The sequence below is a fragment of the Enhydra lutris genome, unplaced genomic scaffold (genome assembly GCF_002288905.1).
Source record: "Enhydra lutris kenyoni isolate GAN:26980312 unplaced genomic scaffold, ASM228890v2 scaffoldscaffold61, whole genome shotgun sequence".
NCBI lineage: Eukaryota > Metazoa > Chordata > Mammalia > Carnivora > Mustelidae > Enhydra > Enhydra lutris.
In genome coordinates, this window is record NW_019154145.1 from 4,762,548 (window position 1) to 4,788,505 (window position 25,958).

The window sequence follows — 25,958 nt, forward strand, 5'->3', positions numbered from 1 at the left end:
TTTGTTTGTTTGTTTGTTTTTAACACTCCTTTCTCAGTTTCCCAAAGGAATGAAATGAAATTGGTCTCTTTTCTACATTTCACTAACAGTCATCACACCTTACTGAACTAGTATCATGTTCCCTTTTCTCAATTAGAAATACAGTTGATCCTTGAACAACATGGGCTTCAGGGGCACCAACCGACCCCCCATGCAGTGAAAAGATCTCTATAGCTTCCGTGCTCCCAAACTTAATTCCTGATGATCTCCTGTTGACCAGGAGCTCACTGATAATACAAGTCACTGGTTGACATGTACTCTGTGTGTCTTATATGTTATACATTGTATTCTTACAATTATGTAAATTGGGGAAAAAAAGTGCTATAAGAAAATAATAAGACGGTTGCCCCTTGGGTGCCTCAGCCAGTTAAGCGTCCAACTCTTCATTTCAACTCAGGTCATGATCTCAGGGTCGGGAGATCAAGCCCCGCTCAGCAGGGAGTCTGCTTGAGATTCTCTCTCTCCTTCCCCTGCACCACGCCCCCTCGCTCTCACACTCTCTCTGTCTCTCAAATAAATAAAATCTTAAAAAAAAATCATAAGGGGGCGCCTGGAGGGTTAGTGGATTAAGCGTGTGACCCTTGATTTTGGCTCCGGTCCTGATCGTGGTCATGGGATGAGCCCCACGATGGGCTCTGCATTTAGTGCGGAGTCTGCATAAGACTCTCTCCCTCCCCCTCTACCTCCCATCTCATCCCTCCACGCACGCATGTGCGCGCTCTCAAATAATACATCTTTAAAAAGAAACTCAAAAGGAAGATAATGCGTTTACAGCAGTGTACTTAGATTTATTAAAAAGGAGTCCATTCAAACCTTGTTCACGGGCCAACTGTAGTGTTTTCTGTACAACATAATTTTAAAGTATTTACCAACACTCATGTGATATTGTTATTGATACCTTTGGGACTAAATTTTTTGGTGACAACAGCTGAAAGCAAGAAAGTTTTCAAGGGAACATTTATTACCTTTTTTTTTTAAACTCTTAAAAGGTTGAAACACTTTGTGTTGTTAAATTAGCAGGGTAGTTACGAGGTTTTTTCTCTGTACTTGCCTCCTAGCTGTTCCCTTCTGTTTGAGAAGCAAAGCGAAGCACATTGTAAGAGAGATGAGCCATCATGAGAGACTTGTAGGGAGTTAAGTCAGGTGAAGGCTTCTTCAGCAGACCTTTCTTTATCCGCTCTGTAAAGATGATTCTTCCAGTGGTGCTAAGACTTGGGTATTTAGGAATAGTCAAGTGAAGTCTGGAAGTTGGTTCTTTATGAATAGATAGTCTCTTCTCTGTAGTGCAGTTGCAGTTTCAGCTACATTACCTCGTGGGAGCTGTGTTGTTTTCCATAAATTGAATTCTCCGCTCCCCAGTGCAGTGAACTACCTTCTTCAGCCTTCACCTGCCCCATCAGTCAGGAAAGATTATGGAGAACTTTTTTTCTTTATTTAAGTCATGCCTTGTTTTTATAAAATTAGTACTTTGACATTCTTCTTCACCTGGCAGGCTATAGTCCGACGCTTAGAAAAATCCTATTCTTAGATTTATCTGAGATCTTTTAACTCATGCTTTGTTAAAAAAAAAAAAATCTTTTAATGAAATACCCCAAATTTATATTTTCTTCTCTATTGCTAAAGTTACCCCCTCCCCGTGAAAACAAAAGAAGTCAAAGGAGAAGCTATTGCTGATAAATATTGGAGCCCCCTACCCCTTAAAACACAGTATGTTTTCTACATAAGGTGCTGACGTGCTGGCTGCACACTTTGTACAGACAACCAAATTGGATAGGAAAAACCAAGACGCTCCCATTTCTAATGATGCTCCAGTGGCAACGAATGCTAAAAGGGCAAGGAAACAAGAGAAATCTCCAGTCGAAACTGTTCCGAGGCCTAAGCCACCCGTGAAGAAATCTCCACAAAAGCAGAGGGTAAATCTAGTAAAAGGCAATCAGAATCCCAGAATCAGGAGGCAGCCACAACCTGGTAAGAAACACTCTTCCTTTGACTTAAACACCGCAGTGCGGACTAATTGAGATCGCAAGATAGTGTATTGACATAATCTACGAACAGCTGAAATTTACCAACAGTTCCTGCTATTTCCTTGAGTTCGGACGCTAAACGGGCTAAGTAGGCGGGCTTCCTGTTGTAAATAAATCTGTTACGTGCAGGTTCAGGCCTTCACAAAATAGACCCTGCTTTTTAGCTTGCATAAAGCCTGAATGTGAGCGGTCTACGAGAGTGTCAGGGTAGAGAGGCTTTCTTGTAACTAATTGCACACAGGCAGTAGCTGACAATATTTTTCTGGGCCATAATCAGTTAAAAAAGTAGAAGGTGTTGAGTTTATGTGTCCAAAGGGAGTTAGAGATTATTGAAGACACTCAGTGATCCAGAACCCTGTGTTTGGTTTTAAAAGGCATTAGATTAATTTTAAAAGCAGTTTTACTTCCTAGTCTTGCTTCAGTGAATAATAAAGTTTAGTTGTATGAATAAATGCCCGACTGCTCCAGTTCCGTATTTTCAACTGCCAGACAGAAAGCCCCGCTGTCCCCGTAGACTTCACCTCCCACGCAGATGCACGTGGCGTCCCTGTCCTGTCTCCCTCGCATCTGTGTGGCCGTGCAGCGTGTTACTTCCAGCCTGCGGCATCTCTTACTCTTTGAGCATTGAGGCCTGCTGGGTGCATGTGTGTGGTTTCTCTTGTTTTAACAAAATGTAATGTCCTCATACCTTTGTATACCTATCAATTTTCTGTCTAATTCTGCTTTCTCCCTCACCTATTTTTAGATTTTTAAAAAAACTCACGGTTAGTGGGAATTTAGAAAACATTGTTTTGCTGGGGTATGGTATTATGAATAACTGTGGTTTTTTCTGTTTCTTTCATATTATTTTATGACAGAAGGATTTTTTGTGCGTTTTGTTTGGTATTCGATGAGTGACAGTTTTTTTTAAGAGCTTGTCCTGTGATTTGAAAACCCAGTGTTGCGGTTTTGAGACACAGACCTACCAAATGCAAACTCCACTCATCTCTTGGGCGGTTCATAAGGAGGCCTTTGCCCACACCTCCACACCTCCCCTCCTCCCTCCTGCTGTTTCTCACTCACTCGGTGTGTCCCTGCCCTGCCACGTACCCTGTGCTTCCCCACACGTGTTGCCCAATTTCTGCTCTGTGCATTTGCCCTCCACCACATTCTGCACAGCGAGGTCCTGCCTCCAGAGGCCTTTCCCGATTTTCTGATCTTCACTCAGCTGTTTCTTTAGTTCCTTCTGGGTTTTTGAGAACACTGTGGAACCAAGTCCATACTCCTCCCTAATCATTTGATGTGTCTTGGTCCTGTCTTTCCAATTGAATTTGTAATTTGATTACAAATGAAATTGTAAACATTATGAATGAATTTGTAAACATTATGAGCATAGATACACATATAAATGCCTGTGTGCTTAGCTGCGTCATTCGAATTATTTGTACCAAATTGGTACAAATATTTGTAGATATTTGTAGACTAATGGATTCATGGGAGGAATGCAGTTGGGTATTGGCAGAAAGGTGTGCCCAGAAAATGAAAAGTTTTTAAAATATGTGTTCCGAATCAGGCTGGTTTGTATTATAAACGTCTGTATTTATTGTGCAGCCACATTCTGAGTTAAAATGTTAAGATTGCCACCTTTTAAATATCTTAATTTTTCTTTTATTTCTTAGTCACCTGTACTAATCTGTTTCATTTCTGATACTTCAAGTACAGAATTTAGAGAGAGCTCATTTTTGTTACTGAAACGAATGGTTTTCTGCCCTTTTTAAAGTTTTCAGCGTAGCTTTTCTTTATTGAACTCTGAATTTTTTATATATTTTATTTGGTGTTGTCTTGTATTTTTAAAAAGAGATGATCAGTATTCTGCTTTTAACTGATTGAGAACTTCTAAGAAGTCAGGAATTCCGTGATTGACCTGAGACACACATTTGTTAAAATGAAGCCTTTTTCTTCAGTGTGGTGTTCTTTATATCAGGCTTTATTCATACATGATACCCCGTGGAAGAGCCATAATATTAACGACAATGGAATGTGATGAGTGTGAATAAACACATCAGATCACAAAACGGATTTTATGTTTCTAATAGATCCGTGGGCTGGTGAGGTGATTCTCTGCTTTGGGTCATTCTTTTCTATGTGATCCCGTTCAGTTTTGCTGTTTTACATAAGCGGACAGTGGTTGATTACTTTTATCCTTCCCACCACACGCACACACCTTCTCATTCTGCTTGATGACCTCACAGGCCAGGGTTTTCTCTTTAAATGGATTAGTCATTGGCCTTTGCAGGCAGGTTAATAATTCATTTCAGATGTGCTGCCGATGTTATAAAGAAGAACACAGTTGGCTTTCCTGTCCGTGCACGGGCTGCAGGGAATCGATGCCTAGTGTTGTTGTGAACTTTGTCCTTCATGATAGCAGCGTCTCAGGAGGCCGGACTGACTTCCTGAGAATGCAAGTAGGCGTAGAAGGCTGGCTTTCTGCTCAAAGGCAGGTGGGTGGATTGGATCACCTGCAGGAAGGAGAATTATTGATACACAAGGAGATTTGTTATTTCCAGACAGAGGGGAGGAAATATTTTCAGTACAGAAATTAAAGTTTTAGGTGATGAAATCAGTGATTCTGAATGAATGATCTTACAACTCTTCTGATTTTTTTGTGTCATTACATGCTCTAATGAAACATCAATATGGTGAAAAGTTGTTTCTAGTTTGAACTTAGGTGATTTCTCTAACAAAGCACTTGTTAAGGGACACGCTTTCTGAAAGTGTGTTAACATACGATATTATACAGTTCAAACTTAGAAATTCTTATGTTCTCATTACATTGTAAGCTCTCTAAGGACAGGCCTCTTGTTTTTTATTCTTTTTTTTCCCCTCTGTATATTTCTCTAGCTGAGCAGTGTACCTTGTATGTAGTTCAGCACCTGCCTTTCGGAAGGTGATTCTTTTTAAATCAATATGCACAGTCCTTAAGATTTGTTCCCGTGGTAAATACATTACATTAGAACTGGCAGTTGGAAGAAACTTGTCTGATAGTAAAATCTCAACATATAATCTGTGTAACCTATCCAGAGGTGGTTCTTGAATATATTGACTTGACTTAACCCTGATTTTCGCTAAGCCATAGTAGTAATATAGCGGAGAAAGTATATGGCCATCAAATGTTACATGTCTTTTCCTTTTATACTGAAGCAAAAGGAGAAGCTGGTTCACAGCTTCCATCAGAAATCTCGTCGGTTGGCCGGGAGGATGTTACTAGCACCGAGGCAGCTCCAATGGAAGACAGCTCGGTGGCTCCGAGAGATCTGCCTGAGAACTCCATGGTCACCTGTGACTCCCAAGCCCTGAATATGCTAGCTGACCTAGCACTGAGTGCCGCTACTTCTGCCATGCCACCGTCTGAGCCCAGACACCTGCCCTGCTCCTCTGAATCACCGCAAAACGATGCTTTGCTTTCTAAAGAACATTCTGTACGTGGTACATCTGACCATGAGTATCACAGAGGAGTTAAAAATCAAAAAGGTACACTGTTACCTAAGCCCGCCTCTGAGAAGAAGAGTAGTCCGGCGTGCGACTGCCCGGTGAGCCAAGAGGAGGAGAGCTTGGCTCCCGCCAGTCCGGCCCCCGTGGCAGTCCCATCAGCCCTTCCCGAGGAGACACTAGAAACTCATGATGCAAGCCAAAGCTCTTTTGTTGCTGTGGAACATTCCTATGCCCTGCTCCTTGCGGAGCATTCGAAGAGATATCTACAGCAGAGAGGGATCCCCAGCCCTGCCTTCACCAAGAACGGCCCCAAAGGCCCTGAAGCGGGAACCCCAGTGGGGAAAGTGATGCCGTTCCGGCACCAGCAGAGCACCTCCCCACTGCAGAAGCTGTGCGAGGACCCGGCGCTCAAGCGCAGGAATAGGCTGCTGTCCTCCAGCCTGAGAGACTCCCATTGCTCTCATACCGTGTTCAGCTGTGACGGCTCCTATAAGGTCACTTTCAAATGTGACACAGAATATGTATTCAGCTTGGACAGCAAATATACCAACAACCCCCTGGAGAAGACCGTCATCAGAGCACTACATGGGTAGGTAGGAGGACGCTCCATGAAGTGGACATGACATTGGTGTTGAGATGAGCACAGTGGGGAGGAACCCTTGCGTCAGACCTTGGGGAAGAGAAGTGCTGTAGTGAATCCGGTAACTTAGTGGTATGAGGCAGGCATGGCTACTGACAACCGAGAAAATGACACTGGTTTTGCCACTGTCGGTGGTCCCATGGAGACCTTTTGCAAGCTGACATGGGCCCTGTGAACAGCTTTCCATTTCGAGATATTCCTACATAAGCCTTTGTGGTCTTTGAATTACAATATTTAAGTGAGATCTTAATGTAAAATTGTGAGATAGAGAAATAATGCTTTACAGACTGAATTCTGGAAGAAACATTTCAAGATTTACTTCTGGTTTGTTAAGCTGGTCAGGTTGTTCTGAGTGAGCAGGTTTACATAGGGTTGTTCTGTAAAGCCTTAAGGGGCCGAGGCAGGGACAGCAGAGGGACTGGAAGCACGGGCTTCGGAGTGTGGGCAGACGTGGGGGTTCGTGTAGGTTCTCCCACTCACCTGGCTTCTGTGACCTGGAAGAGGTTCCTGTGCTTCTCGGTCTTGACTGTGGGTACAGCTTATCTAGGGACCTCACTGAGGTGTAGATTGTGACTCAAGTCTGTTTGGGACAGGGCCTGTGAGTCTGCATTTCTAACATTTCCAGGGGATGCCAGTGGAGGATGGCCGTCCGTGGGGAACCCTTTGAGTACAGATTAGTAATAGCTACAGGTCAGGCTGCTGTGTGCCTGAGGGTTTTGCGCAGCGACTGGCACCTGCTAGTAAGTGCTAGTCATTACTGTTCGCAAGGAGCCTTGTGGCTGGGAATGGCACTCGGTTACCTCTCTGTGGAGTGTTCCCGAGGAGTGACTAAGTCGTATCAGACTTTGTCCACGCACTGGTTACCAGCTCGCACTCACGGGAGCACACATTTAACGTTCCCATCTACTTGGGGTCATTCCTTAACCTTCATCCTGCTTAACTGAAGCCCAGCTCTGCGACCCTCTGACTCTTCTCGTTGGTGCTGCTAACACTTTTCCCGGGCCAATGGTCAGAGACGTTTTCTCCCTGTGTGGTTTCAGGAGATTTTCCAGGACTATCGTGTGAAAGTAGTGTAGTTCTGCTGAATTGCCTATAAAGATATTTTAATTTTTAGACTTTCCAGTTGTTAGAAGAGACACACACAAATAGGAAAGAAATGAGTTGGCCAGGCTTGGCAGAAATGAGGATTTGGGTGGTTGCTGGAGCCATTATTCACATAATAGGTATATTGTGTCCAGACAGGGCTAGAGTGGAGTAAAAGAAAAATCATAGACCAGGACCCCGGAGACCTATGCTCCATTCGTGGCTCTACTGCGTAAGGGTTTTATGATCTAAAAGAAGTTACCTTTCAAAGCTCTGATTTCTAGTTCCCTCTTCTGCCTCTGTTAAGTGAGGGGATTAGATTCACTGTCATTATTTGTTACATTAACCTCATTTTTATCTTATTCATTATTTCATGTTCACGTATTTTTATTATAAAAATGAGCACCTTTAAAACTAAGATTAAAATCACCAGTTTCAGTGATTTTTTGCATGTTTTCTCTTTCTTTAAAATCTCAGGCCCTGGAACGCTGACTTGCCTGACAACGTGGAGGAAGTGAAGCTTTTACTGCACATGTGGGTGGCTCTGTTTTACAGCAATCAGAACAAAGTCCTCCGGTCATCCCGAAAAGTGGTAGAACACAGCAACCCAGCAAAATATGTGTCTATAAATAGCACATTAGAGTCTTTTGAATTCAGTGAAATCGAGGAGTCCTCCAGCGTGGAAAGATGTTCTGTAGACCCTCTGTTGGAGACCAGCGAAACTCCCAGAGGTCATGCTGCCGATGTGTCCTTCCCCGACACGGACTCCTTGCTTCCCTTCATGAAACCACCACCCGCAGGAGGCTTGGAGTTCTGGGTACAGAATGAACAGAAAGACATGTTTGCCAGAGAAGGTCATCCAGATCCCCCAGAAAGCCAGAATTTCATTTATTCTTGTCATAACGAGGTAAGTAAAACCCAACACTCTATGTGCTGACATTTTTGAAGAAATTTCTCTTTTTTCCTTGATGTAAAATCACATTCAAAACGTGCCATTGTTTCTTTTAGGAAGGTGGATTCTCTATATCTATGTAAAGGATAAATAATACCAAAAACTTAGTTTCCATAAATGTTGCTCTGGATTGTCTGCAGGTGGAGATTTTCTCCATCCTGACTGAAGAAGCAGACGTAGAAACAAACCATGGGGGTCACATGGGTCTGGGGCCAGCCATAATGGTATCACTTCTTAGCTGTATAATTTGGGGTAAATTATTTGTTCTCTCTGAGCATACTGTCTTATCCTTTAAAAGAGGTAAATAGGGATGCCTGGGTGGCTCAGTTGGTTGGACGACTGCCTTCAGCTCAAGTCATGATCCTGGAGTTCCAGGATCGAGTCCCGCATCGGGCTCCCGGCTCTGCGGGGAGTCTGCTTCTCTCTCTGACCTTCTCCTCACTCATGCTCTCTCTCACTGTCTCTCTCTCAAATAAATAAAATCTTAAAAAAAAAAAAATAAAAGAGGTAAATAATACCTGTTGTTACTTAGAATAGTTTTTTTGTTTGTTTTTTGTTTGAGAGAGCAGGAGCAGGGTGAGGGGTGCAGAGAGAGAGGGAGAAGCAGACTCGCTACTGAGCAGGGAGCCTGACACAGGGCTTGATCCCAGGACCGCGACATCGTGACATCATAACCTGAGCTAAAGGCAGACGCTTCACTGACTGAGCCCCTCAGACACCGTAGAATAGTTTTTAAAGATCAAATGCAATAATAAATATTAGAAGTCTTTGATAAACCTCAAACTGAAATGGAATATTTAAAAATTATTTGTGAAAACAAATGCTGGAACAGAAAGTACAATGCCAGGGTCCCCTAGGTCTGTCAGTAACTATTTATAAATATGGAAAATATATTTTGTTTGCTCCATGGTTCTCAGCTAATGTTCAGCAACAGCAGATCATCACATTTTAACTGGAGCAGATACAAGAGTTGTATCAAAAGTCTGTAAGGAAACGGACTGACAAAACATGGGCCTCTAAGGTTTCAGCATCCCTCTCTTCCAGAGTACTTTTGCTGTGGTTTGGGCCCTGCAGTGCCTGGTTTAACATTGAGTCGACAGCATTTCTGTACTTGGGATTACTTGGGGAATTGCGGGTCCAGGGGCAAGCCTCAGAGAGTCATGCTTGTCTTTATGGAAATGAAACCAGTGGCGTGCTGTGAGCCAGACACTGGTCTGCGCCTTCTGCTGACATGAGCTCAGTCTCACACAATCTGATGCAAAAGGACCACGCCCCTCTCTCACAGATCAAGGAAACTAAGTCTGCTTCTCTCTCTCCCCCTGCCCCTTCCCCTGCTTGTGCTCTCTCTCTGAAATGAATAAATAAATATATCTTTTTAAAAAAAGAATCTCGGGGCGCCTGGGTGTCTCAGTGGGTTAAGCCTCTGCCTTTGGCTCAGGTCATGATCCCAGGGTCCTGGGATTGAGCCCCAGGTTGGGCTACCTGCTCCGCGGGGAGCCTGCTTCCTCCTCTCTCTCTGCCTACTTGTGATCTCTCTCTCTGTCAAATAAATAAATAAATAAAATCTTTTAAAAAAATAAAAAAAGTATCTCTACCTTAGAATAAGAAAATAAAGTTTAGAAGACTGTTTACTACCCAATAAAGTATTTTTTGTTGTTTTAATCTGTAATTAGCTATCATCATTACTAATTCTAGAAATGGTGTTTTTGCAAATGTGAAACCAAGTATTAAGAAGTAGAAAGAGTATTAAAATTAATTTCTGTAGCATATACTTGAGTTTTTTCCCATCATCTCCTTGGCCGCTATGCCTGTACTTGAAAGGCGTGTGCACAGGTACTATCCCCTGCACCTTCCCCACATGGGCGTACTAGGTGTGCAGAACACCCCAGCACCACAGGCATGAGAGACCATTGACATGTTGCTCTTAGTCATGTGTTTGATTCTGTTGTATGAATAAAAAGAACCAAATAAAATAAAAAGTTCTTTATGTTTAAACACATTATACTTCACAATAGTTAAAAAAAGGAAGTATCGGGGCACCTGGGTGCCTCAGTGGGTTAAGCCTCTGCCTTTGGTTCAGATCATGATCTCAGGGTCCTGGTATGGAGCCCCGTATTGGGCTCTCTGCTGAACAGGGAGTCCTCTTCCTCCTCTCTCTCTCTGCCTGCCTCTCTGCCTCCTTGTGATCTTTGTCAAATAAATAAATAAAATCTTTTTATTTTTTTTTAAAGATTTTATTTTATTTATTTATTTGACAGTCAGAGATCACAAGTAGGCAGAGAGGCAGGCAGAGAGAGAGGAAGGGAAGCAGGCTCCCTGCTGAGCAGAGAGCCCGATGCGGGACTCGATCCCAGGACCCTGGGATCACGACCCGAGCTGAAGGCAGCGGCTCAACCCACTGAGCCACCCAGGCGCCCCTAAAATCTTTTTAAATAGTGTCCGTACACACACAGGAAGCTGGTGACAATTTGCATTTCACTAAGTCTGCAGGCATGGTGAGATTGGCAGCCACGTTGTGACTGAAGGGTCACGGGAAGGTTTCAGAATGACTCTTACCATCAAGACTTTCCTGTGCTTTGTGTCTGGTCAGTCAGTCCCTCTTAAAATGGAGTCTTCGCTCTACCCTGCCATGTATGTGGGTCAGTGCCTTTCTGTAAGACAGAAGGTCTTTTTAACAGACTTGAAGCCCAGGTCTTGACTTTCAGCATGATCACCTGAAGGCATGGCAGGAATCTGTGACCAATAATGTTCCAAAAATTACAGGTGTATGGTCAGTGATGATCAGTCCATTTTATCATATTCTGGACAAGACCATGCTTCAGCCTTAAAACAGCCTGTTCATGAGGTCATTGGAATGTCCAGAGATTTTCTGCTAATGTTTAACCTAAATCCTTCCTGCAGTCCTTTTGGTTCAGTTCGGCAGTGCAGGCTGCACTGTTTTCTGTTGTTCTGTTGAGTAGGAGGCACTAAAACGAGACCTGACCTCCAGTTACAAACAAGCAAAGAAGATGGCTAAGGAGTAGATCTTTATTTACCAGAACGGAGGTTGACACCTCGGAAGAACTGCCGATCAGTCCTCCTTCATACAAGGGATCCTAATTTACTCTTCCTCATGGGAAAGTTCCAGATGGCAGTGTATTTTATTCTGATTGAAAGCTGGTGTTTAAGTTGTTCTTGGCTTTAAAAATTATCTTTTAATCTTAAAAAGAAGCACTTAAAACTGAGTTGTTTTTTCTCTAGTACTGCATTTCTGCATCAGGCGGTGTGGTTAGCAAACAGACTGCACTTTGAGGTCTTCATAATGTCATTGGTCTGGCCGCTTTTCTTCCCAAAAGGCAATTTAAAAAAAAAAAAAAAAGGCTATGTAGTTGAAGGTTTGAAGCTCTCATTTGTGTGTATATTTATTTAGAGAAAAATTCCTATTTGGGGCTCTCTTTTCCTAAAAAGAGAGCAATTTGCTTGATTTCTACCCTGTGGTAGTCTTTAAAATTAGAAGATTCAAAAGAACAAACTGACACTGATTCTCATCCACTCTGTTCTTCTCCACACGTAAACGTGAACAAAGAGTCTGTTTGACTCTTGATTTTTCTTTCTGTCATTTCAGATTATTGGGGAAGAAGCTGAACGAGGCCCATCAGATAAGCTGGAGACTTCCAGTCTTGTTCTTGCTAGTACTGGAAGTACCCAAACTAATGGACCTGCCATTCCCGGCGAAGACAAAACCTTTGAGCCACTTGATAGCACAGGAGTGACTTACAACGATACGGTCCCACAGACCACATTCAGCAGGACTTACGATGGGCTCGGCGGTCCGCCAGTGATCTGTCGGAAATCTGCGTACGGCGCCCATGACAGCGCGGGGGATGTCTTCCATGCAGCGGTGCAAACAGAACCCAGTGCTCTCCAGGGCCTCATCCGGCAGAGCAGCCCCCTGAGCGGAGACTGTCAGCCTGCCCTGGAGAGGAAGGATGATCCAGAGTATGTGATGATTAATCTGGAACCAGTTACCTTCACTTTTGGAAAAAATACCTACGTCCCAGTACAGACAGACGTTGTAAATGCAGGCTGCGAACCGACAGCCTTTCATCCGGAGTGGATTACACCAGTGTCACCTGCCGGGAGTCTGAGGCGTCCTGCGCCTGCTTTTGAAAAGGCACAAACACAAGGCCTTAGGGACGGTCCCTCTCCCACAGCGTCCAAGCAGAAAGGTACTAAGTACCTTTGCGCCTCCTCACTCAGCAAAGAGGTACCTGCAGAAGAAATGTGTTCGCTGCGAAAAGAGATTCCCGTTCCATCCGGCAGCTCGGTGGTGGCGGAGGCGTTGTCATCCGTTGAAGGTTCTAATTATCCGTCACCCGGAGAAGAGACGAAGCCCTCTCAAGAGCTTTTCCTGCACACCCCGAGTCTCCTTGGCATATCTGCGGAAGAGATCATAGAGCCGTCCCAGGTGGAAGACGCAGTCTCGCCAGCCACCTCTGCCGCCTTGGGACACGGTTCCGCGCGTGACCGCGCTCCGCCGGCGGGTGGCGCCGCAGACGGCTCCTCAGAGCCGGTGCGTGACGGGCGTGGGCTGAAGAGTGAGCAGAGGAACTTTGAATCCTTTCGTACCGCCTTTACCAAACAAACCTGCCTCTCGGGGAGCAGAGAGGAGGCCAGCCTGGAGTTCTCTGAGGAGGATTCCGACATCGACCTCACTCTCACGGTATCGCCGCCCACCAGCCCCAGAGAAGAGGTGCCGGCCGGGGGACCGGGGGAGGCCCCCATGGCAAGTTTGGAACTTCAGGACGCGACTGAAGAGATCATTGGGCCAGAAGAGGTGACTCTCCTAGAAGACCCAGAGGTAGATTCTGCGAATTATACCTCCATGTTCCCTACGATGCCTGAGAAGTCGTTAGAAAGTAAGGAGAGAAAAGGTGATAATTTACAAACCGTTACCTTAATACTTTCTAAAGAAACTTGCGCCCTTGAGATCGCAGAGGAGGTGAATGTCACCTCAGACTTTCCTTTTGCTTCTTTAATTGAAGAAGTGTCACCAGCTTCCAGTCCTGACCGCCAAGATTCAGTCGAAGCAGCACATCGACCTCAGGCCTTGTCTCTGTGTGGTCTGCAGCTGGCCAGTACACTGGGTGAGGGAAATGACCGATTCTCCCAGATCGAGTCTGTAAACTTGGCCTTGACGGAGAAAGAACATTCTTTTGTTGGTCCTACTCATCCTGTGGGACAAGATAACTTACGTGGAGTACAACAGATGCAGCTCTGTGCTGAGATGCCTGTCGTAGGAAGTAAGCATCCAGAAAGAAGAGATGGCTGTCTGACCCTGCCTGGTGAACTAACTGAGGAGATTGGCCCAGGGGAGCATGGCGAGGGTCTCTCTTTCTCAGAAAAGCTGCCGTTCTGTGCTGCGGAGCTGAGCCAGCCTGCCTCAGCTGCCAGATACGGAGAGGATGTCAAGCTTTCTCTAGAAAAACTGGTGCCATCAGGAAACCCACTGCAGCCAGTTAGCGTACAAAACAGGAATTTCAGTTCTCTTGTCTTGGAGACCAGTGAGCCTCCACGTAGTCCTACAGAGATGATTGAAAATAAGTCTTTGGCGGACACGTTTGTTTCTACAACTGCTCCAAGTGGTACAGTGAATGTGGCACTAAAAGAGCAGACCGGCCCTGAAAGTACTAGGAATCATCTCTTCAGCGGTGGTGTGAAGACAGATGAAGGCCTTTACCTGCAGGCTCGGTCCTTGAGCTCTTGCTCAGCTGGCGGGGCTGATACACAGACGCGTGGGCACTCAGAGAGCCCCAGACTGGCTTTTCCCTCAGATGGGGCTGCCTTACCCCACTGTCTCAGACCCACGGACACAGAGACCGGGGTCCAGACACAGGAAATCTCAGTGGTCAAAATGGCCAGTTTGCTTAAGAATAGTGATGCTGAGGCCAGGTTCCATGAAGAGGCCACAGATCTAGGAGGTGTTGACTCCCAGTCTAGCGCCACGTCTCCGGAAGACAAACCAGACCCAGTTCATGTGCTGCAAGATAGGGCAGTGTGTGGAACAAAAGATCTGCTGGACGCTGGGCTTTTCCCCATGTGTGTACCTGCGGATTCATACCATAAAACAGCCATCACTGGTGAAAATACCAGTAGAGAGCCTTGTGCTTCCGTTGTTCCCCCGACTTGTGCCCCTCTTGTTTGTGGAGTCTCTGAAGAGCAGACAGCAAGTCAGGGCTCTGGTGAGGGGCTCAGAGCCGAGGAGGACTCGGGGACCGTGGGTAGAGATGTGGATGTCAGTGTGAATTCTGAGATCCAGTATGAGCCGCTTTCTGGAGAGTCTGATCAGGACTCTTGTGGGGGCTGTAGAAATCCCAAATCAGAGGTAGAGAGTTCCTGCCCTTTGAGGTGTAGTCAAACCAAGAAAGAAGAAGATACTTCGAAAGATGATTATGACTCTTTCCCGAGCCTAAATAACAGTGATAATGAAGAGTGGGGCTACTCTCCCCCTGCCCCAGGGCTGGAGACGGGCACTGCTCCCAGACACTGGCTCTTTGGGTTCAAGAAAGAAGACAGGTATGTGCCCTCGTATATCCAGATCCGAGACCTCCACGGCATCCCCAGGACTTACGCTAATTTCACCGTAACTAAATTGCTGACAGATACCACGAGAACTTTGCACAGCCTGAGGCGGCACCCCAATTTCACTGCAAAGTGTGGCTTGCTCAGCTCCTGGACAAACACCTGGCAGGTGGCAGATGACCTCACCCAGAACACTTTGGATCTGGAGTATCTGCGTTTTGCACATAAGCTAAAACAGACCGTGAAGAAGCGAGATTCTCAGCCTTCTGCCTCCTCCACCAGTATCTTTGCAAAGGAGGCCCCTCTCCAGATGGGTGCTGGAGCTTTCCCTCTGACAAGAGTCCCTGAGTCCCCGGCTCCGCAGCTCGCGTCCCGCAGCCGGAGTCCCCTTGTGGTAACGGTGGCGCACTTGGGCGCCGGGCAGCGGAGCCCGCGCGGGAGAGGCCGCGCGCCGGGCAGTTGGGACGGTTCTTCCTTGTGGAGGGAGAGCGGTGGCCCCGGTAGAAAGCCGCGAGCAGATTCCGAGAGAAACCAGGCGGCTTCGTTCCACCTCAACAGGCTGAGGTACAACACCAATTTCAGAGAATCCCGGAACGATATTTCACTTATCCTCAGCGAATACGCCGAGTTCAACAAGGTGGTGGCGAATAGCAAGGCGGCGCTTTTCCCCGACAGGGAGTGCGGCGGGGCCCCTGGGGAGGCCGCCCCTCGCGAGCCGCGCGCCGCCTTCCCGCAGGCGGCCTCCTACGAGGACCTGGTCGCGGACCTGTGCGCCAGCCTGCACGTCAGACTGATGAGCGTGGTCAAGGCGGCCTGTCGGAGCCCCTGCCTCTTCTACCTCGCGGAGACCGGAGACCCGTCGTTCTCTGTGAGAACAAAGGTACGGTGCCCGCCGCCGTCCGACGTGGTCTCAGAGCTCACGGGTCAGCATGCTAGGCTCCAGAGAGAAGTGACAGGAAGGGGCCTCGGGCTGTGACAGCCCCGTCCTCACCCGCACGCTGGCTGCTCCGCCGCGGTCATGGGCCCCGCGTTGGCCTGGCGCCCGCGTCACCTGTGCTTGTCGAGTCTCTCCGTTTTCCTTGTGATCTCTGCTGACCTGGACAGTGTGGAAGAGTGTAGGCGAGTGACGTGAGAGTTTGCTTCGCTTCATGGGCGTCTCCTGTTGCCGCGGGATTTATGCATTTCAGGTGAAAACAGCCACGTCCGCTGTTCTCCTCAGTGCGTCGTAGGAGGTGGCACACGCCGCTGACTTGTCCCGTCGCGGTGTAGTCATGTCTTTCGTGTGAAGATGGTTTCTGCCAGGTTCCTCCGCCTCCAATGTAAAGTTCATAAATAACTTTACATTAATTAATTATAAAGGAATTATTGTTTATAATAATATATTAATGGTATAGTAATATAAATTTATCATTTATTTATTCATAATTACTAATGATTATTTGAGGGTGGGAGGTAGACTAGGATATATATAAATACCCTATTCTTCATCGGACTTGCATCCCCCTGGGTTAGTACCATTGACGATTCTTGCCTAAAGCAGCTGCTAATATGGTGGGGGTCGAATTCCATCTTCCTCGCACATTTATTAGTGGGCGGTATGCAGGGGAGAGCTTTCCCGTCTCCCCCACTTGCTTATTGATACCCCGTGGACCCGCGCTCCATGTTCATTTGCTCGGAGTTACCGTCCAGGCCCTCGTGTGTGCTCATTGCGGGCGTCATAGGTGCCACAGGTGTGCTCGCTAACCCCACCTCCCAGCCTTCCCCGCCGGCGACCAGGAGTGTGTTCCCTACAGCTCAGAGTCTGTTTCTTGGTTTGTTTCTCTCTTTTTTTTCCTTTCCGTGTTTGTTTTGTTTCTTAAACCCCACATATGAGTGAGATCCTGAGCTACTTCTCCTCGGATGGATTTACTTCGCTCAGCGTAATAGCCTCAGGCTCCCCCGCGTCGTGACCGTGGCCAGATTTCATGGTGGAGTCGTACACCTGTGCACGTGTGTCCACACACCCCTTCACCCGTGCACCCGTCCCCGGATGCTTGCGCTGCTTTGGAATTTGGCTGTTGGAGATAATGGTACAGTAAACATAGGGTGCACGTGTCCCTTTGATTTAGTGGGTTTGTTCTGTAGGTTAATACCCAGTAGTGAGATTGCTGGATCGGAGGGCAGTCCTAGTTCGAACTTTCTATGGAGCCTCCTTACTGTCTTCCAGAGTGGCTGCTCCAGTTTGTGTTCCCACCAGCAGGGCACGAGGGCTCCCATTTCTCCACATCCTCGCCAGCACTTTTTTCTTGTGGGGTTATTTTTTAAGGTTTTTATTATTATTAATTTAATTAATCTCAACACCCAATAAGGGGTTCAGACTCACAACCCCAAGGTCAAGAGTTGCACAGTCCTCCTGCTGAGCCAGCCAGTCACCCCTCTTGTGTTGTTGAGTTCAGCCATTGTGACGCGTGTGAGGTGGTATCTCCTTGTCGTTCTGATTTGCCTTTCCCTGATGGCGGGTCATGTTGAGCATCTTTTCATGGGTCTGCTGGCTCTGTGTATGTCTTTGGGGAAATTATTGTTTATACTTTCTGACCATTTTATACTCGAATTATTTGTTTTTTTGGAGTGTTGAGTTTGATAAGTTCTTTATATATTTTGGATACTAACCCTTTGTCAGAGATGTCATTTGCAAGTATTTTCTCCCATTGAGTAGGTTGCCTTTTAGTTTTGTTGATTGTTTCTTTCATTGTCCAGAAGCTTTTTATCTTGAGGTAGTCAAAATAGTTTGCTTTTGCTTTTGTTTCCCGTGACTCAGGAGATGTGTCTATGAAGAAGTTATGATTGATGTGAAAGAGGTTACTGCCTATGCTTGCTTCTAGGTTTTCTTTTTATCTTTTTTCTTTTTTCTTTTTTTTCTTATGTTTCAGAAGGTCTCACATTTAGGTCTTTAATCCATTTGGAATGTGTTTGCGTGTGTGGTGTAAGAAAGTGGTCCGGTTCATTCTTCTGCATATGGCTGTCCAGTTTTCCCAGCACCATTTGTTGAAGAGACTTTTTCCCACTAAATATTCTTTCCTGCTTCGTCGAAGATTGATTGATTATATAGTTGTAGGTTTATTTCTGGGTTTTCTATTCTATTCCGTTGATCTGTGCGTCTGTTTTTGTGCCAGTGCTCTGTTGTTTTAATCACTGCTGTTTTGTAATGTAACTTGAAATCTGGAATTGTGATGCCTCCAGCTTTGTTTTTCCTTTTCAAGATCGCTTTTGGCTATTCCGGGTTTTCTGTGGCTCCGTGGTTCTTCGTTGGAGTTCTGGGAGCAGTGCTGTTGGTATTTTGATAAGGATTGAATTAAATGTGTAGATGGCTTTGGGTCGTATGGACATTTTAACAGTATTTGTTTGGGTCCTTCATTATTTATGGTAATGCCCACATTGCCCCAGACCCAGCCAGTGGGAGCCCTTTATAGGGACTTCTGTGGCCTTCTGGCAAGTCCCCATCATTGTTTGGATCTTCATCCTTTCTTCCTTTGTGGTACGACTCCATGTTCAGATTGACCTCCTGCCTTCCTTGCCCCAGCCTTAAAGTCTGCCATTTCCCTACGGAGTGTGGATTCTTTTACGGGAGGAACAGCATCCGGAGTCAGTAGCTGGGCCCTGGGTGAACCCTGTGGCACTAGGTGTCACTGCCTCTCGGCCCTCCCAGCAGCAGGAAAGCTGTGGATATGTTCACAAAACTGAAACGCGTGCACCTGCATCCCTGGGTCCAGTCCAGCACCAGGAGGCTTGTCCTGGCTCCCTTTGCCGGAGGAGCAGCTCTCCCCCCTGCGTCAGAAAGCCGGCTCCCGTCATCCCAGACACGTCCGCCACCCTGCGGCTACCCCCCCTGCTGACCTGCACCTCACCCCCCACTGCCCCCAACCCCCCCCTCCAGCCCCCTCGTCACGGCCTGGGGCACCCACCCAAAGCGGTCCCCAAACACGCCGCCTCCCTCAGCCCTCCTCGCAGCAGAAGCTGGTTCAAAGGACGGCAGTCCTTCGTACTCGCTCTCGAGTCCCGGCGTGTGGGGGAGGGAAATCGGTGCGTTCCTGTCGTGATCCTTGCAGCCAATGTAAACTGTCGTGTAAACTAACGAAAGCTGCCGAACACCGATAAAAGCAGCCAAATGAGCGCCAGATCAGCGGGCTGGGACGGGCCTCGGCCAGGGCAGGGGCTCGGGCGCTGATGTGGGGGCAGAGGCCTAGTCAGGAAGGTCAGGGCCTTTTTCTTAAGGAGGCGATGCTGGCCTCTGGTACGAGGTGTGGACAGCCGGACGCCCTAAGTGTCGTCGTTGTAAACGTTCGCCTAGATTTGTTTCAGAGTTCGCTTATGTCACAGCACCTCCAGGGAGTGCGGGGCATCTGTCTTGTCCTGAGTGTCGCTTGGCAAACCCACGCGTGCTGAATTACTAACAGTAAACATCGGGAAGTGTTTGTGACCGTCACCGTGGCAGGGCGCGGTAGGGGAGGCCAGTTCTGCGAGTGTGAGGCTCTGGAAGGCGACCTGGTGGCAGCTGCCTGGTGGACCTGCGGGGGGCAGCGGGCGGCGCGCGGCCGGCGGTGCGGGGGCATCACGCCCGCTCTCTGGAGCTGTGGCTGGAGGTGTGCACGGGCTGCAGGTCCCAAGGCCCTGAGCCTCGCCTGAGGTCGGTGGGGAGGCCCTGAACAATACTTGTTACAGGAAAGTAACGTCCTGTTCGTGTTGGAGAGCGAACTCTGGCTGCAGTGTGCGGAAAGGACTGGAAACGTGACCGCTGCGGGGCTGGCGCGGGACGCTGCGGTCAAACACGTCATCTACTCTGAGATGGCCCGTGGCTCCTATTTTGTGCCATTGAAATGATTTTAGATTAAAGTCAGATTCTTACTTCCCATCAAGGATCCTTCGGTTTTCCAAGGTTGGTCTTTGTTCCAGTCTCCGTGCCGCTGTGGTACGCCGTGGAGTCAGAAACAGTGAAGCGTGTTTTTAGGTGCTTGGCCTCTGAAAGTAACTTAAAAATGAATTGGGGTTTTTTTGCCTTGAACTGAAGTTAATTTTGTTTGGCTGATGACATGTACTGTGCCTTGACCGGTGCTGAAATACGTCCGGGGCCGACTCCGTAGCATCAAAGCCACAGTGAGCGAAACACCTGGTGTTTCGGAGCCGTTCACGCCCCGACAGAGCGAGGGGTTGCGGGCTCCCGCGCGGGACAGGGAGCGGGGTCACCGGGCTCCGTTCGCACAGCGGCGGGACCTGGGGTGCCACACGGCCTTCCAGCGCACACGTGCCTCACGACCCTGTTTATCCTGTGGCTGCTGCTTATGACAGAAAATAACAAAGTTTGTGCAGAGGTGAAAGTCACTTCAGGGGACGCCTGGGGGCTCAGTGGGTTAAGCCTCTGCCTTCAGCTCAGGTCATGATCTCAGGGTCCTGGGATCGAGCCCCACATCGGGCTCCCTGCTCAGCGGGGAGCCCGCTTCCCCCTCTTTCTGCCTATTTGTGATCTCTCTCTGTCAAATAAATAAATAAAATCTTTTAAAAAAAAGTAATCTTCAAGTGAGAAGGGGACCCGGTATAAAATCAGCTTCGGAATAAAGTACTAGCAAGGTAATCTCGAGCAAAGTATTTTTTTTTTTTAAGGGAATGGTTAAAACCCCGCATGAGTGGTTTTTTTTTTTTTTAAGATTTTATTTATTTATTTGAGAGAGAGTGAGAGAGAGAATGAGCGAGGAGAAGGTCAGAGAGAGAAGCAGACTCCCCGTGGAGCCGGGAGTCCGATGCGGGACTCGATCTCAGGACTCCAGGATCATGACCTGAGCCGAAGGCAGTTGTCCAACCAACTGAGCCACCCAGGCGTCCCTAGAGCAAAGTATTTTTAAAAACCACCCTGGACAAGTTTTGGTCCCGGAGAGGCCGGAGGCATTCAGGGGAGACAGGAAGTCAGGCGCCACCTCTCTGTGAGATGACGCTGCGGGAGGTCCGCTGTGACTGCAGGTGTGCCGGGTGGTGACAGACTAGCCTGGACTCCGAGGCACGTGGCAAGGGTGTTGACCTTCTCAGAAAATGTATTCATTCACGTAGTTTATTGCTAAATTAAGTCAGAGCTGAAGATTTATATTTAAAATGTTTTAGCGGGCTCTTTGTTAAAAGATCTGGAGGAGTTTGTTTGAAGATATGTTGCCATGTGTTTGAGCGAAGAAGCGAGATAATCAAGTTTGAGTCGTGTTGAGTCCAGGGGAGGTGACTCGGTACTTCCACCAAGGGAGGGACACGTGTGGTCTGACACCATGTTCCCCCGGCAAGGAGGAACATCAGGGAGTGCGGCGGAAACCTCCAGAACCCTTCAGACAGAAGCAACGGAGGCATCACGAAAGGGGACAGAGGGAAGGACTGTCTCTCAGCTGACAAGCTGAGGCCGCCAGTCAGGCCGGCGACCGGTGGGCGGCCAGCCGCCTCTCCCCGCCGCCCCCAGGGGCTCGAGCCACAGCTGATCATGGCACTCCACGTGACACAGAGCTGTCACTTGGATTCCAAAAGTTCTAGAAACTTTTTGACCGGAGGTGGCGTTTTTAGAGTGAATGTCTGCGTCCGCAGGGTGCCTTGCTGCCACAGGCCGGACGAGAGCCCCATGTCTGTGCATTGGGGAGTCTGCCTCGGCCACTTCATGGGCATACAGGGTCGATTACAAAGTGCTTTGCCTTTGAAACGACCGCTCAGTCAGCTGGTGGCAGTGCCCAGGAGCCACGTGTTTGACATGTGAAAGCTCACTTGGAAGCAGGACTGGCTGCCGCCGCCGCCCACTGGGACAGTTGAGTGAATGGGATGTGCTTGCCAAGGTGCTGAGGGGACTGGGAGGGACTGTGTGCCAGCGCCCTCCTGCAGTAATGTCATCCGCACCTCTTCCAGAGCATCCTGAGGAAAGGGGGCCACACGGAAATTGAACCTCAGCATTTCTGTCAGGCCGTCCACAGAGAGGATGACACACTCCTGGTCATCATCAGAAATGAGGATACAGCGTCGCGCCTGCACCAGGTACGTCCGGCCGTCTGTTTCTTACGAAGAAGGATGTCCCCGGCATTTTCTGGGGTGTCCCGAGGGGGCGTCCCGCAGGCCAGTGTACATAGCGAGGCATTTGTGGGGCACGTCACGGCTCCGAGCTAGGGACGAGCCATGAAGAGAGGGAGTCCGGGGACATTTCCTTGGCCGAGATATAAACCTGTAGCTCTTCACACCTAACGGTAGCAAATCGTGCTTTAAAAGGCCTTGTGAAAGTTTTCTGCAGTGGGAGGGTATTTATGTTGAATAAAAGCAGACGCCTCCCCCGAGGCCCAGGCCGGGCTGCCTTCCGGGCAGGAGCAGAACCTGTCACCTGCTTCGCCGCGTCACCGGCCCCGCCGCTGAGCCGCGCTCTGCCCTCACTCAGGGTCTCCAGCCTGGGTTTGAGAAGCCACTGGTAACACACGAGTTCTAGGGAGTTTGCGGAGTCCAGGTTCCTTGAGGTGCTGGTGGGCTTTGGACAGGGGTCGCAGAATTTGCAGTCATCCGAGTTAACTGAATCTTGAACCCGTTGGCTAAAAGGGACCCCACCAACCCCTCCTCCCCGTGGATCCTGTCGTGTTTGCAGATCCCCTTCCTGCTGAAGCTGAAGCACTTCCCCAGCGTCCTCTTCGCGGGAGTGGACGGCCCCGAGGACGTGCTCGAGCACACCTACCAGGAGCTCCTCCAGACGGGCGGCTTCGTGGTCTCGGACGACAAGATCCTAGAAACCATGACATTAGGTCGGTCTTTTATTTTCCTTCCTTGTTTCTGTCTCTGAAATCTCGTACATCCGTTGCTCTTCACCCAGTGGCCCAAACACTACTTCATCTCAGAAAGAAATGAACTCAAAAGTAGTATCAACCACCACCTTTTTTTTTTTTTTAAAGATTTTATTTATTTATTTGACAGAGAGAGAGATCACAAGTAGGCAGAGAGGTAGGCGGGGCGGGGGGGGGGTCAGGCTCCCTGCTGAGCAGAGAGCCGGATGTGGGGCTCGGTCCCAGAACCCTGAGATCATGACCTGAGCTGAAGGCAGAAGCTTAACCCACTGAGCCACCCAGGCGCCCCGACCACCACCTTTTGAGGCCTTCATTTTTGCTGCGTGCCCTGCTAAGCAGTTTGCGTCCGGATCGCGTCGTTCTCATCCCCAGGCACGTGCCCTGAGCCTCCCGGGTGTCACGTGATCACCTGCGGCACCCACCGGCTCCTCTGTTCCTCGGCTCGGGCGCCTGCCCCGCGGCCCTCTCTGCTGCCCTCTTGGTGATGTTCTGGAAATCAGAAACAAGGCTCTTCAAAGTCTCAATTATGTGCCGGACACTCCTAATTCCCTTCTCTCTGGGCAGCGGTTAGGCAAGAAGGAGGGTAGCGCAGCCCTGGGCGGGTGCTAATTATACGGGTGATCGACACCTGCCGCGCTGATGTCACGGTGCAGCTCCCCACACACGCTGCTCCTGGCTCAGAGAAGGCGTGTGGACCCCACAAGCGTGAGTTCCGTGTGGAGACCAGAGTTGACGGGTTTTGCAGGCTAGACCAGTGTCTTCTGTGGCCGCTGGACTTCCCGCTGGTCACATGAATGCGACAGGTGTCCCAGGGTTGGGGCGGCTGACGGGCAGCAGGGCTGGTGCGCTCTGCCTCCTCATGAGTCCCAGTTCCCGGCCTCCGACCAGACTTGTCTCTTCTGTCTGCAGCTCAGCTGAAGGACGTGGTCAGGACCCTGGAGAAGCTGAACAGAAACGGGAGGTGGAAATGGCTGCTTCACCACAGGGAAAACAAGAAGCTAAGAGAAGACACCAGGTGAGGCCTTGGGGTGCGGGGCAGCCTTCGTGCTTCCCACTGGGGCCCGGGGGCAGGTGCGCAGGTGGGTTCCAGCATTTGCTGTTGCAGGGCTGATGGGGAAGGCGTGTGGGCTGGGGCTGGAGCCGCCACTGCGAGTCTGAGGCCCTTGCCGAGTCCGGAAGTGTCGGTCCGCTGAAGCTCTGGCTCTCCTAGCGTGAACCGGAGGGAACGCAACACTAGACCTGTGGGCTGGGGCTGGCTTGTTCGGGTACCAAGTTGCCACAGTTACAGGGATGGAACGTTGAGATCAGAATGTTTTACCCCTAAGTAAGCAATGTACAGCTGGATTTTGCCGAAGTATTTTTTTTTTTTTTAAAGATTTTATTTGTTTATTTGACAGAGAGAGATCGCAAGTAGACAGAGAGAGAGAGAGAGGGAAGCAGGCTCCCTGCTGAGCAGAGAGCCCAATGCGGGACTCGATCCCAGGACCCTGAGATCATGACCTGAGCTGAAGGCAGCGGCTTAACCCACTGAGCCACCCAGGCGCCCCTTGCCGAAGTATTTTTTAATCGATTGCCTGGCTGAAGAGACCTGGGGTGTGTAGGTGCCCCGGGCTGCAGTGAGGCGAGGATGGGAGCAGACATGGTGTGGGGCCACGAGATTGACAAGCCCCCCGTGAAGTGACTGGCAGCCCCTGTCAGGCAGCCCCTGCCTGGCCTCCTACAGCAGAGACAGACAGTAAAAACCTGCTGTCACGATGGGGAAGTTGAAGTTTGGGGACGACAGAGCTGATCCAGGTCAGACAAGGAGTTGTGATGCTGGGCTCTGAGCCCAGAATGGTCACCTCTAACATGACTGCTCTCTCCTATCTCCCTCCCAAGGACAAACGTAGGCCTGACCCTGAGATCTCAAAAGGGACGTGGCCAAGAGCAGATGTCTGGGAGAGGCAATACCTAGAACCAGTGTGGGAGAAAAAGCAAGCCAGAAGGTCTGAGTGGACCTCAGAGCTGATGCTGTCCCATCTGGGAGGGATTTGCCCAGGTTGAGCTGGGGGGTGGTGCAGAGGCTGGCAGAGGCCAACTGGGAGTTTCTGAGGAGGTGGCTAGCCAGCACTTCAGAGGAAAGGTTCAAGTTCACGAATAAAGCTCCAAGGTACCATGGTTCACCTATAAAACTGGCAAGTATCCATTAATTTCACATTCAAAGGACTTTAGGTAAACGAATAGGTATGCTGCTGCTGGCCCCGTTAACAGGCCCTCCAGATGGTACCAGACTCACATTTGAGAGCGAGTGTAGTAAGAATTCATCCGAAAACATCCTATCCTGTGGCCTCTGGAGGCATTTATCTAAAACTTAAAACCAAAAACACCCCTAGCTTTTAGAAACTGCTGTTTCTAAAAGATATTTATAGCCATGGGTGATTATCAGTAACTATAAAACCGGTCTCAGATCTATTTCTAGGCAAATACAACAGATACATGGATTCCATACGTATATAATTTTATAACAAATTTTAAAACAAATTAAAATATATGCATAAAAGCATGTAGTGTGATGCCAGTCACATAAATCTGCGTGTACGAAGGGGAAAATGCAGCCCAGTGCCCCAGACAGTGCTCGTCCCTGGAGTGCGGTGACCTGGGGGAGTCTGCTTTCCTTCAGTGGACAGGGGAGGCCGATGGAGGACAGGAGAGCAGATGGAGGGACATTTACAGGTTAAGTATTTTCCACTAAAAGAGGAAGAAAAGAGGTAGTTGCAAGATTTTAAGGGAGGTCATAGAGCATCTGCGCGGCTCAGTCGGTTAAACGTCTGACTCGATTTCAGGTCTGGTCGTGATCTTGGGGTCGGGAGATCGAGCCTCACCTCGGGGTCTGTGCTGAGCACAGAATCTGTTCAAGTTTCTCTCTCCCTCCTGCTGCCCCTTGCACCAGCGCATGCATGCACGTGCTCTAAAAAGAATCTTAAAAAAAAAAAAAAAGATTTTAAGGGAGGTGAGAAATGACAAATTATGGAGCAGCGGGAATTTCCTCAGTGAAGCTGTTGATCTAAGAGCGTGGTGACCGCGGAACGGGGTTTGGAGGCATTGGTGTAGGGTAAAGCGTGCAGCCAGAGGCCCACTAGGAAAGGCCCAAGGCTGGCCAAGCCGCATGGCTGCACGAACAGGTCCATGTCCCTCTTGCTTGGCACGAGGCTTATACTCTGTAAAAACCTGCGTCGCCACAGGGAGTCAGCGAGCATACAGTGTTTTGAGGGAAGACGTCTGTGAGGCCAAGTGTGTCGTGGGGAAGAACAGAGGTTAGCAGCAGCGCAGGAGTTCTGAGGGCTTTAAGGCAAGAGGTCGAACTGTTAAGTATGGTGCAGGCAGGAAGTGGAGGAGTA

General features: G+C 48.7%; 1 protein-coding gene across 2 annotated transcripts in view; it reads left to right on the forward strand.

The window, feature by feature from the left end:
• The window catches only part of LOC111158630 (family with sequence similarity 208 member B), a 78,054-nt gene that overhangs the window by 50,227 nt on the left and 1,869 nt on the right, over positions 1–25,958 (forward strand). The window contains exons 15-21 of one of the 2 annotated variants that reach the window (XM_022520792.1): positions 1,765–2,007; positions 5,244–6,123; positions 7,735–8,164; positions 11,814–15,650; positions 21,671–21,796; positions 22,389–22,542; positions 23,491–23,596. In XM_022520792.1, the coding sequence (XP_022376500.1) occupies positions 1,765–2,007; positions 5,244–6,123; positions 7,735–8,164; positions 11,814–15,650; positions 21,671–21,796; positions 22,389–22,542; positions 23,491–23,596 (5,776 nt within the window). The remainder of the gene's footprint in view (positions 1–1,764; positions 2,008–5,243; positions 6,124–7,734; positions 8,165–11,813; positions 15,651–21,670; positions 21,797–22,388; positions 22,543–23,490; positions 23,597–25,958) is intronic. The other variant, XM_022520793.1, reaches the window with a different exon arrangement.